The following is a 12795-nucleotide window of genomic DNA, read 5'->3' as shown; positions in this document are numbered from 1 at the left end:
AATGAAAACAGCACTGGTATTTGAACTGTTGGGGCTATTTTCAGATATTTTAGAACCATCATGTGGGTCCCATCACCAGGCAGATGACTTTGTCTCACTGTGAACTGCGGTCCCTGACGCAGTCCTGTCTTGAGTGTTTCCCAGCCTGCCTACCTCTCTCCCCTTCCCCGCCCCCTGTGAGCTGTGATCCCCTCTGCTGTGGTCTCCTGAGTGCCCACCCAGCCTTATCCCACCGAGTTGCACTTGACCAAAACCTCCGAAGTGTCCAGCAGGTTGGGATTAGCTTTTAGGATGAAGACAAAAGAATCTCCCTTCTGGCCATCCCATAACCTGCGTTCCAGCCTCCTCTACTTTTCTTCCTGAATCTTCTGCTTGGTTTTGTCATGCGTTGTCACGTCCACACAGATCATCTTCCCATCCTCTTCACGTTCTTGCCCCTTCAGTTCAGCTCAGGGATATTTCAGGGCCCCTGGGAAGAAGCTTCTCACTTCCTAACCAGGTCAGGCCCAAGCATCGTTGGCGATTCCTGCCTCAGCCCCATCGCACTTGTTTCAGTTGCAGCGTTGTGCTTATTTACAGTCTTTGATTCGTGTAAATTCTGATTAAACTGAAAGCTTCAGGAGGGCAGGAGCCGGTTTCTGTTTCCAGTTGAATACCCCTGGCATCTCACCAAGGGCCTGGTCCCTAATTGCTGCTTGAGAAATACTTGCATGAAAGTTCCGTGAAAGGCTTTTCCTTTCATGCTGGCTGCTGTGAGAGATCACAGAGATGGACAGAGGCCCAGTTTGCTGACACCGAGCCCCCCACCTCATAGCTGAGAGAAGAGTGAGACATGGAGCACAGGTGTTATCACAGACGCTGGATCTCAGGGCTTGGAAGTAATGTACTTATAATTGCTTGAAAACACGCAGATAGGCTGGCCTTTGTCAATAAATCCAGAATGCGTGAATTATAGTGTTATATAGCACAACAGTGTCTATGAAAGCCCCTAACATTCGTAAAGTAATCCTAGCTCAAGGAAAGAAAAGGTTGAACACATTCAGTACTAAAAGTTGAAAAGGTAGAATAAAATGCGTTAATACTTTTAAACGCCAGGACAGTTCTACCTGTGGAGCTGGTCTTTACGGAAGAAATGAGCACTTTTTTTAGTGCTGCCAAACATTTGGGGGAAGGTTATTTGAAAGCAGTTCTGAATGTTAAGGTTGTGGACGAGCTTGGGGCCAGCCAGAGACCTCGTTTGCCTACACTGTGTGGGACTGTTAGGTCGGCTGTCACGAAGGTTTTTCCCCTCCTCTTCCCCCGGTCACTGACTCTCCCACCCCAGCCCTGGGCTGTGGCAGTAACCACGCGCCGGTAGGAAGGCCGGCTGGCAGCGCGTTCTCGGAGTCATGTGACCCTTGTTTGAAGGCAGCTGTGTGAGGTTCAGGGCGGGCATTCCCCTCTCTTCTGCTCCGGGACAGCTGGTTATTGTCAGGTCTGACGAGTCTCCCTTGCTCTTTGCTCGCTGGGCGAGGAGGGAGGTTATGCGGCAGGACTTTCCCTAGACCCAATGGGAATTACACTGATCTGGTGTCTGGCCTTGGTTCTCATCAAGTGGATCGCCTCTAAGGTAGGCCATCTTTATTTTTAGGATGGTGACATGAGTCTTTAGTTTATACATTGGTAGGAATGGACTGGTTAGTGGAGCTCCTTCTCCTTTGGCCTCAGCTTTGGCCTCCCTGATTATAAGAGCACTGCGGTTTTACCTGTCAGCTGTCATTTTCATGTTAGTGTCATGCTACTGTGCGTCATTTTCATTTTTCTCCCACCTGTTCCTCCTGAAGGGCTTTTTATGGATCATTTCTTGGTACCGAAGTAACTTTGCTCAGGATCATGCCTTTAAGGAAGTCTTTTTTTTTTTTTTTTTTTAAACTAGTTAATGTCATGTCTATTTACTGTGCCAGGGTGATCAAGATGAAGTTATCCAAAAACTAGAGTACCACTGGGCTGACAAACTGAAGTCTTCATTGCCATTAAAAATCAAGTTTTTATGCTTAAAGAAGTTCAGCTTCTAAGGTTATGAAATTACTGAATAGTTTGGGCTTTTGTTGTATATATTTTAAACATTCTCTTCTGGAGATACCAAATTTATGTTACTTATAAATTCAAAGTATAATTACTGGGGATTTCTAAGCAATTGTAAACTTTTTAAAAAAACTAAATACCACTTTCTAGCCTGTTCTCACTTAAGGTCTTGTTGCTACTGAAATATATGCCTTAGTTATAGTGAAAAAAGTAAGATTATTGTATTATGTATCTGTTGATCTTAAATTTGGATTCCAAAGACCAGGCTTAAGAAATGCTTGATAGAATGCTAGTCATTTGGTATCTGATTGAGAGTCTAAAGTAGGAAATACTTAAGATTATACTATTTAAAATTATTTTGTCTGTACTTGTGTAAAAATGAATATATCTTTAACCCACCATGCAGCTTTTTTCTTCCTTTATTAAGAAAACTGAAAAGTATGAACATAAACTTAAAATGTTTAAGACCAATACCATTTGCTAGTAAGCAACACAAAAACTTCTATAAAGTTAAACATCTTTTTCAAGCGAGGTTTTAATCCCTGATAAGGTAGTGTTTTCATGTTTAAGCATACTGTTTTAGGCATAGTTGTGTCTTTCTTGAAGCAGTCCTGTTTTCTTACTGAACATGATTGAAGAAGTCTTTTAAAGAAAAACAATAGGCTTGATTTTTTAAAATCTTTGTCTTTTGTAAATTAATTAATTTTGTCACACAGACATCATTTTACTCATTATTTTTAGAGGATTAGCTTGCCAAGTTAATGAAGGTCAAGTTAATAATGGATTAGTTGAATAGTAGATTTTTTTAAGATACTTTTTACTTCGTTATAACAGTCAAAGTTTTAAGTTTTTAAGGAACAGACTGCTGTTATTTTTAGTGTGTGACTTTTAAAAGTACATTTATATAGTGAAGAAGAACTGGAGGCTAGTGATCAATGGATGGATGCGTGTCTTGGATAGGCACTCATATAGGAACACTTTTCTGGCTTATGTAAGATGAATCGTTGTTGTTTGGTCGCTAAGTTGTGTCCAGCTCTTTGCAACCCTGTGGACTTCAGCACGCCAGGCTTCCCTGGCCTTCCACAGCCCCCGGAGTTTGCTCAGATTCATGTCCACTGAGTCAGTGATACCATCCAACCATCTCATCTCATCGTCTGTCACGCACTTCTCCTGTCCTCAGTCTTTCCCGTCATCAGGGTCTTTTCTAATGAGTCGGCTCTTCCCATCCAGGCGTAAGATGAAAACACTCTGAAAAAGCTCACTTCACTGCATCAGAGAAAGCTTTCCGAACTTTGGGCTTCTTCATCTTTTGTACTGTGTTAACCATTTTTTGTAGTGTGACCCAGAAATGTATTCAGTGCTACTGTGTTTCGGCCCTGTGACAGAGCGTCTAATGATGGAGCGTATAAAACCTACCTCTAGAGGTCTTGTTCAGTAAAGAGAGATTTTGTCTGAAAGCACCTGGAGCGTTTACTGGCACAGAGTAGGAGTGCAGCAAAGAGTTAGTGTATCAGTACTTTACCACGTAAGGGAAATACACAGACTTTTGCACAATAGAGATCTTTCTTGCTTGTGCTCAGCCCCTCAGTTGTGTCTAACTCTTTGCAACAGCATGAACTGTAGCCTACCAGGCTCTTCTGTCCATGGGATTCTCCAGGCAAGAATACTGGAGTGGGTTGTCATTCCTTTCTCCAGGGGATCTTCCCAATTCAGGGATCGAACACATGTCTCCTGCATTGGCAGGCCAATTCTCTACCACTGAGCCACCTGGAAAGTCCCTTTAAAACACATCATCCTTGGGAATTCGCTGGAAGTTCAGTGGTTAGGACTTCTCACTGTCACTGCTGGGGCCCTGGGTTCAATCCCTGGTCAGGGAGCTAAAGTCCCACAAGGCTCACAGCATTCCCCCTTCCCTCCGCAAAAAGCACACAACACAACATGTCTGTCTTTAAAAGTTACATCCTAACTAATATTTGGAACGACTTTTACGCCTTTTGTCATCTACCTTCTAAGTCAGATCTTTTATGGAGGAGCAGTTCACCCTGATTCAAGGCGAGTGTCTTAGTCGGGCACTCAGAACTCCTGCTTTCGTGGCTGTAGGTTCTTTGGAACCTTACTGTTTAACTTGTTTGTGCTGCTGCGGTCCGTTTCTGATTAGCTCAGCCGCGCCCGTGTTTTGACCTATACTAGTTTGCTTTACAAGCTGTTCCCAGGACGGCTAAATTAGAAAGTCACGAGTAGGAGCGTCTCAGTTATTTCCATTCACTGGTGAGGTGAGCGGGAACGTGGATGATAGCTCGCAGTGTTTTATGACTGACAGCGTGACTTGGGATTTTGGTTCAGTTTGTTTTACTATCTTTATTAAAAATAGAATTTTACAACTGTATGGCTTGTAAAATGATAATCTTTTAAGAAGGTATATGTTAAGCCTGAGCTGCAGTCTTGGTGTAAAAAGCCCATATAATTATTATTTTTTTAATTGGGCCTTCAGTAAATGTAGGTCTTTTTAAAATTATTTATTTTGACCGTGCTGCGTGGCATGTGGGGTGGGATCTTAGTTCTCCCCCGACCAGAGATCAAAGCAATGTCCCCTGCAGTGAAAGCTGGGAGTCTTAACCACTGGATGGCCAGGGAGGTCCCTATAATTATTTTTTAAAATAACATTTAATATGGAAATCACATTTTTATAATTAATAATTTATAGTGCATTTTTCCAAAAGGAGTTTCTAGATTGCTTAGTGAAACAAATTTGATATTCATTTTAAGCTTCATCTGTGAGGCAAGTAAATGAGTAAATTATCACTCAGAATGTATTCATTGATGGTTCACATTTTTAAGTCCATTCTTAAAAAAATTTCCTTTTTTCTCATTTAGATTTATTTCATAAGAGTTATGTCTTGTGGTTTAGGGTAGAATTTTAGGTATTTACGGAGCAGACTTACTTAAATTAGTAGTAAATCAAATTAAATGAATACTTTGTACATCCTTAAGTAATTTGTTAAAATATATTTAAAATTAAGTTCTACCCTTTTTGCCAAGTTTTAAAAATGATTAAGACTCTACCATTTTAATATCTAAACTGATGCTTCTATAAATAAGTCTAAAGTGAATACCTTAAAATAAGTTTAGTATGTCATAGTTATAATCTAGATTATGTTCATTACCCAGTTTTTCTGAAGGAAATAGCAACCCATTCCAGTATGCTTGCCTGGGAAATCCCCTAGACAGAGGAGCCTGGTGGCCTACAGTCGATGGGGACACAAAAGAGTTGGACTCAACTTAGCCACTAAACAAGTCAGTTTTTCACTTATACTGTTTTAACAGCTGGTATTAGTCTTTCTCAATCCTTAGAGTGATGAGATTTTACCTCTCTAATTAGTGGCTCTTTTAGTAAATATCCTTCCCTACACTTAAAAAAAAAAAAAAAAGGCTCCGGGTTTCCTGAAGAGGACTGTTAGAGATAACAGGTTACAATTTGTTTTAACAAGCTGTTTACTCAAGTTTTATTGGATACAAGTGGATTGATAGGTACTGACCATGACGGGCTATTACACAATCATACCTGTGGTTTCATGAATCGGATCTGGCCGGTAGGAATACTTATTTCCACCTTTGTGCCCTTCATACTAGTAGATTTTCCTCTCTTATGGTGGTATTAAGGGGAGGCTTGAAATCTAATAAGCTAAATATCTTGGGGTGGGGATGTGAACAGCAGGTGTGAGTTGTACCTTTTAATGCCAAGTGATTACAGTGACTGTTTGCTCCCGAATAAGTAGTTTATGGTGGAGACACTGCAGGAGGCTTAGGGTCTTCTGTTGGTGGAAGACACTTTAGCTTTATTAAGCATGGTACTGCCAGGGATGTGTTCCGTGTGATTTAGTCCCTTAGAATTTGAGCTCATCCACATCTTTGTAGGTTTCTTTGTAGTAGATTCTTACTGTATTTTTTATTTGATTTATTCTGTGAATATATGATAATTATGTGCAAACATGCTCAGTCGTATCCGACTCTTTGAGACCCCGTGAACTGTAGCCCGCCAGGCTCCTTTGTCCAGGGGATTTCCCAGGCAAGAATGCTGGAGTTGGGTTGCCATTCCCTCCTCTAGGAGGTCGGAGGTCTTCCCAACCAGGGATCAAACCCGGATCTCCTGCACTGGCGAGTGAATTCTTTACCACTGAGTCACCTGAGAAGCCCGCATGCTACAAAATTCAAAAGATACTCATTGGTAATTTCTCTTCCTACCTTTGTGTGCTTCAGCCTCCTTGGAGGCAGCCAGTGTCAAAAATTAGAATTTTATTTTTGCTTGTAACTTGTGTTCCTTTTATATTTCATGAACTGTTGGAGGTTTTTGCTTGTTTGTTTACATCTTCATTAAATCATACATGACTTTAATTGATGTTTTTCTCTTAAATAGTAGGGCTTCCCAGGTGGCGCTAGTGGTGAAGAACCTACCTGCCAGTGCAGGAGTCATAAGAGATGCTGGTTTGAGCCCTGGGTTGGGAACATCCCCTGGAGAAGGGCATGGCAACCCACTCCAGTATTGCCTGGAGAATTCTGTGGACAGAGGAACCTGGCAGGCTACAGTCCATGGGGTGGAGAAAAGTCGGACACAGCTTAAGTGACTGAGCACGCATGAATTAAGGGGATAAAAACAGTGATTTGGAGAGCTGTGTCCTTGGTGGATCAGATGATAAAAGAATCTGCCTGCAATGCAGGAGACCTGGGTTCGATACCTGGGTCGAGAAGATCCCCTGGAGTAGGGATGACAATCTCACTCCACTATTCTTGCCTGGAGAATCCCATGGTCAGAGGAGCCCGGTGTGTCTATGGGGTTGCAAGAAGTTGGACACTGCTGAGCAACTAATACTTTGCATGCTAAATCCAAATGAGGGTTTTAAATGCAATAAAATTTCTTTATAATAATAGTAAAAAGCATGGTTATTTTTCCTTGAGATTTTTAGGTGTATGTTAAAGAGCTGTAAATTTCATGCCAGAATTTAGTGAGGACAGAATATCATTAATCTAATATGTAAAAATACCATCTCATTTCCTTAACATGTATTTCTTTCATTAATGAAGTCAAGCATCTTTTCTTGTGTTTATTCATTTATTATTTCTCTTCCTTGAGTAGTATATTTATGTTCTACCTGTTTTTATGCACTGTTATTCATTATTTGCTAACTGATTTGTGAGGCTTTTTTTTTCCTTTTATTTTTAGATTAGCAGGGGAAAATTAGCCCTTTGTCATAACTCTTCAACTTAATTTTTGTGATTTGGGGTTTGTCTTTTGCCTATTTATGTTATAGTTTGCCTTGCATAATTTAACTTCTTGTGGCCAAGTTGATTTATTTTTCATGACTTCTGGATTTTATAGAACAATTAGGTCCTTCCTATTTAAGATTTTTTTAGTGTCACTATTTAAATTTTAAAAAAATTTATTGACGTATAACTGATTTACAGTGTTGTGTTTATTTCAGATGTACAACAAAGTGATTCATTATAGGTCCTTGTTGTTATTTAAATTTTTAAAAAATACAGTCATGTTTTCCTCTAATACTTTCATGCTTTTTTTTTTTTTTACATTAAAATTTTTGTTCCATGTGTAATTTATTTTGGAGTAGATAGAAAGGTAACTAGTACAGCTTTATACTTTTCCAAATAGTGAATTAGATAATATTTTCCCCCACAGATTTTTAAATCCTTTAGCATACATAAAATTACTGGATATTATTGGATTTGATTCTAGATTCTCTATAAGAATTTGCTTGCCCATTTATTCAGCTAATATTATTGATTTCTTTCAGTGTGCTAGGCGCTATTCTAAATGTTGGGATTTATTCTATATCTGGGGATACAGTGTTAAATGAAGTCCCTGCCCCCGCAGAGATTAGATTCTAGTAGGAGGCTTGGTTAATTTTATCTTCTAGATGTTTAATTTGTCTTCATCTCAGTTGTTATTCATCAGTTTGCTCATCAAATTTATTCATCAACTTAATCTGTAAAAAATTATTCACTAACTTATTTACAATAAATGCCCTCAATCATCGATTTACCAGGTATTTTATTTAGCATCTACTAAATAATAGCAGTTTTAGAGGCCAAGGAGACAGCGGTGAATAAGTCAGACAGGGTTCTAGCTCTCGTGGAGCTTTTGTTTGGGAACAAGTAAACGAGAATAGGTCGGCCAAGTGCTGCACGGCGGGTGAAGGTTAGGAGGACCTCTACCTTCAGGAGTAGTGAGGGGTCTCTCAGGTGACCTTAGGTTTGGTAGCCTGGGGATGGCTCTCTGAAGAGATGACGTTTCATCTGGAACCTGAGAGAGAGGAAGGAAGCGGTGCTGCCGTGGTCCTGGACAGAATAGCACGTAGCACAGCTGTGTGTTTGGTGTGGTTGGGGGGATGCAAGCAGGCCAGGGTGGCTGGGTCTCTCTGGTAAAGAGAGAGTTGCGGTAGAACTGAGGGGTAGGCAGGTCATGGAGAGCTTGGTCTGTGGACTCCATTCCAAGTATTCGGGGCCCATTAGAGGACTTTGAGCAGTAGCTGGAAGCAAGTTCCCTCTTGCTTCTTGTGTGTGAAGGGTCTGGGGGTCAAGGGATGTAGCAGGAAAGCCAGGCAGCAGCCCATCAAGGAGCCCAGGTGAGAAATGCTGTTGTCTGAGACAGAACAAAGAAAGGAGATTGAGGAAGGGAGACGACTGTGGAAGTGGAGCTGGCAGAACTTGCTGAGGGTGTTTCAGCTCTTACAAAGGTTTTTTTTTTTTTTTTTCCTTTTGGTAATTATATTTAAAATATTTGCAATACTGGCTATTTTTATAACTTTATTGATGTATAATTCACATACCATCCAATTCACCCACTTAAAGTATATAATTCCCAATTCCATGATTTTCAGTGTTTTCACAGACTTGTTTAGTCATTACCATGGTTACTTTGAGAACGTTCTCATCATTGCAGATTGAAGCTCTGTACCCATTAGCATTCACTTCCATTTCCCACCAGCGCTCCCAACTCTTGGCAGCCACCAGTCTATTTCTAATTCTGTGGATTTGCCTATTTGGGATAGTTCACATAAATAGAACCATAGGCTCTGTGGTCCCGCATAACTAGCGCCTTTCACTCGACATTGTTTTCAAGGTTCAACCATGATGTAGCATGCATCAGTACTTCAGTCATTTCTGCAACTGAGTAACACCAAATGATATACTGTATGGCTGTACCACAGTTTGTTTATACCTTCGTTAGTTGGTGGATATTTGGATTGTTTCCACTTGGGGGCTGTTAGAAATAATGTTGCTTTTTATATCAGTTTATTTTTAAGCTCAAAATGTATTTTTAAATCTGTGCTCAATCAATGGCACTCCATTTTTTTGGTGTAATAGATGGAGCATCTTCTCGCATTTCTTTGAGTACACTCATTAACGTTTTTAATTCTCTTATGTCTTGCTAGCTTCTGGGCCATTTGGTTTTTCATATTGTTTCATTGATTTCTAGCTAAAGGGTTTGTTCACGTCTGATGATTCTCATTTTCTTATTCATTTGTATTTAATTGAAGAGAATAGTGAGGTCATGGAACTGTGTCTCTCTGTCAGTTCTGGCTACCTCTGCAGAAGCTCTGTCCTCAGGTGGGCTTGTATGATCTCTTGACATTAAATTTTCATCTGCCTATCCACTTTGATGGTCATCCTTAATCACATTGTATTATAATTTGTCTGCGTCACAACTGTAGATTTCAAGAGCAAATGCTGTATTTTTTTTTTAATGGAAAATAAAGTAGAACATGTATTTCATCAGTTCAGTCGCTCAGTCCTGTCTGACTCTTTTCCACCCCATGGACTGCAGCTCACCAGGCCTCCCTGTCCATCGCCAACACCTGGAGTTTACCCAAACTCATGTCCATTGTGTCATTGATGCCATCCAGCCATCTCATCCTCTGCTATTCCCTTTTCCTCCCACCTTCAATCTTTCCCAGCATCAGGGTCTTTTCAAATGAGTCAGTTCTTTGCATCAGGTGGCCAGAGTATTGGAGTTTAAGCTTCAGCATCAGTCCTTCCAGTGAATATTTAGGACTGATTTCCTTTAGAATGGACTGGTTGGATCTCCTTGCAGTCCAAGGGACCCTCAGAGACGTCTCCAACACCACAGTTCAAAAGCATCAATTCTTCAGTGCTCAGCTTTCCTTATAGTCCAACTCTGACACCCATACATGACTACTGGAAAAACCATAGCTTTGACTAGATGGACCTTTGTTGGCAAAGTAATGTCTCTGCTTTTTAATATGCTGTCTAGGTTGATCATAACTTTTCTTCCAAGGAGCAAGCGTCTTTTAATTTCATGGCTGCAGTCACCATCTGCAGTGATTTTGGAGCCCTAAAAAATAAAGTAAGCCACTGTTTCCACTGTCTCCCCATCTATTTGCCAAGAAGGGATGGTACCAGATGTCATGATCTTAGTTTTCTGAATGGTGAGTTTTAAGCCAACTTTTTCACTCTCCTCTTTCACTTTCATCAAGAGGCTCTTTGGTGGTTCTTTGCTTTCTGCCATAAGGGTGGTGTCATCTGCATGTCTGAGGTTATTGATATTTCTCCCGGCAGTCTTGATTCCAGCTTGTGCTTCATCCAGCCCAGCATTTCTCATGATGTACTCTGCATATAAGTTAAATAAGCAGGGTGACAATATACAGCCTTGATATACTCCTTTCCCTATTCAGAACCAGTCTGTTGTTCCATGTCCAGTTCTAACTGTTGCTTCCTGACCTGCATACAGATTTGTCAGGAGACAGGTCAGGTGGTCTGGTATTCCCATCTCTTTCAGAATTTTCCAAAGTTTGCTATGGTCCACACAGTCAAAGGCTTTGGCATAGTCAATAAAGCAGAAGTAGATGTTTTTCTGGAACTCTCTTGCTTTTTCGATGATCCAGCAGATGTTGGCAAATTGATCTCTGGTTCCTCTGCCTTTTCTAAATCCAGCTTGAACATCTGGAAGTTCACAGTTCACGTACCGTTGAAGCCTGGCTTGGAGAATTTTGAGCATTACTCTACTAGTGTGTGAGATGAGTGCAATTGTTTGGTAGTTGGAGCATTCTTTGGCATTGCCTTTCTTTGGGATTGGAATGAAAATGGACTTTTTCCAGTCCTGTGGCCACTGCTGAGTTTTCCAAATTTGCTGGCATATTGAGTGCAGCACTTTCATAGCATCATCTTCCAGGATTTGAAATAGCTCAGCTGGAATTTCATCACCTCCGTTAGCTTTGTTCATAGTGATGCTTCCTAAGGCCCACTTGACTTCGCATTCCAAGAACATGTATTTGGTACCCAACAAATGCAAGTCAGATATACAGTTACACAAAATAAGCCTTAAGATAAGCGAATACTTCACTGAGAGATTTTTGAAACATATTATTTGTGAGTATATCTTACTAACGGGCTTCCCTGATAGCTCACTTGGCAGTGTAGGAGACCCCGGTTTGATTCCTGGGTTGGGAAGATCTGCTAGTGAGAGGGATAGGCTAACCACCCCAGTATTCTTGGGTGTCCCTTTTGGCTCAGCTGGAAAAGAATCTGCCTGCAATGCAGGAGACCTGGGTTCCATCCCTGCGTTGGGAAGATCCCCTGGAGAAGGGAAAGGCTACCCACTCCAGTATTCTGGCCTGGAAAATTCCATGGACTGTATAGTCCATGGAGTGGCAAAAAGTCAGACACAACTGAGCGACTTTCATGTCTTACTAACATGAAAATGAAATCCAATGAATAGATATGTAATAGACGCTGTAAACAGTGGGCCAAAATTGGGAACGTACCAGAAAGAAAATATATACCCTGAAAAGTGAAACTGTTCCTCCACTTTTGGCCTGAACACAGAGGATTAAAACTACCTACCCGGATTTACCTACATTTGTTGGTCTGCTTGAACTACTCTAACATATGCCACTGAGGGGATGGCTTAAACAACAGAAACTCAAGGGTGGGGAGGCAAGGTCAGAATTTATTGATAAGTTCTGGACGCTGGAAGTCTGAGACAAAGGTGTCAGCCAGACTGGCAAATGCCATATTTAATTTCATTTTGTGTATCCCAACTTCTCTTGCACAGTGCATCGCAGAAAATAACAAATACATATATGTTGAATTGAACTCGATATCACATACTAAATCGTGTGCATTAAAATGTGTGTGTTTTTTCTTCTAGAGGCGTGGAGCTATCTCCTATGACAGCTCGGATCAGACTGCACTGTACATTCGTATGCTAGGTAAGAATTCTTTATTTTGCATTTTGTTATCAAGTGGCTAAGTTGTGCCCAACTCTGTGACCCAATGAACTGCAGCATGCCAGGCTTCCCTGTCCTTCACTGTCTCCTGGAGTTTCTCAAATTCATGTGCATTGAGTCAGTGATGCTATCTAACCATCTCATCCTCTGTCGCCCACCTACTTCTTCTCCTTCTGCCTTCAGTGTTTCTCAGCATCAGGGTCTTTTCCAGTGAGTTGGCTCTTTGCATCAGGTGGCCAGAGTATTGGAGCTTCAGCTTCAGCATCAGTCCTTCCAGTGAACATTCATTCAGAATTGATTTCCTTTAGGATTGACACTTGATGTCCTTTCTGTCCAAAGGACTCTCAAGAGTCTTCTGTAGCACCGCAAATAAAATAATCAAGTTTGCACTAGTATAAGTTAATTTTGTTATCTACTGTTATTCAGGACTGAGATATCTTTCATTAGGAAGCTTTTCATCACTGTTGCAGCG

At 40.9% G+C, this 12795-nt stretch overlaps 1 protein-coding gene across 2 annotated transcripts in view; it reads left to right on the top strand.

Moving 5' to 3' along the window:
- Window positions 1-12795, top strand: part of PDE7A (phosphodiesterase 7A) — a 106506-nt gene that overhangs the window by 47102 nt on the left and 46609 nt on the right. The window contains exons 1-2 of one of the 2 annotated variants that reach the window (XM_040261305.1): window positions 1393-1609; window positions 12245-12305. In XM_040261305.1, the coding sequence (XP_040117239.1) occupies window positions 1550-1609; window positions 12245-12305 (121 nt within the window). In that variant the 5' untranslated portion in view covers window positions 1393-1549. Of the gene's footprint in view, window positions 1-1392; window positions 1610-12244; window positions 12306-12795 lie in introns of those variants that run through there. The other variant, XM_040261304.1, reaches the window with a different exon arrangement.

This window comes from Oryx dammah, unplaced genomic scaffold (genome assembly GCF_014754425.2).
Source record: "Oryx dammah isolate SB20612 unplaced genomic scaffold, SCBI_Odam_1.1 HiC_scaffold_19, whole genome shotgun sequence".
Lineage (NCBI taxonomy): Eukaryota > Metazoa > Chordata > Mammalia > Artiodactyla > Bovidae > Oryx > Oryx dammah.
Note: the sequence above shows the minus strand (reverse complement) of the source record. Positions and strands in the feature narration are given on the sequence as shown.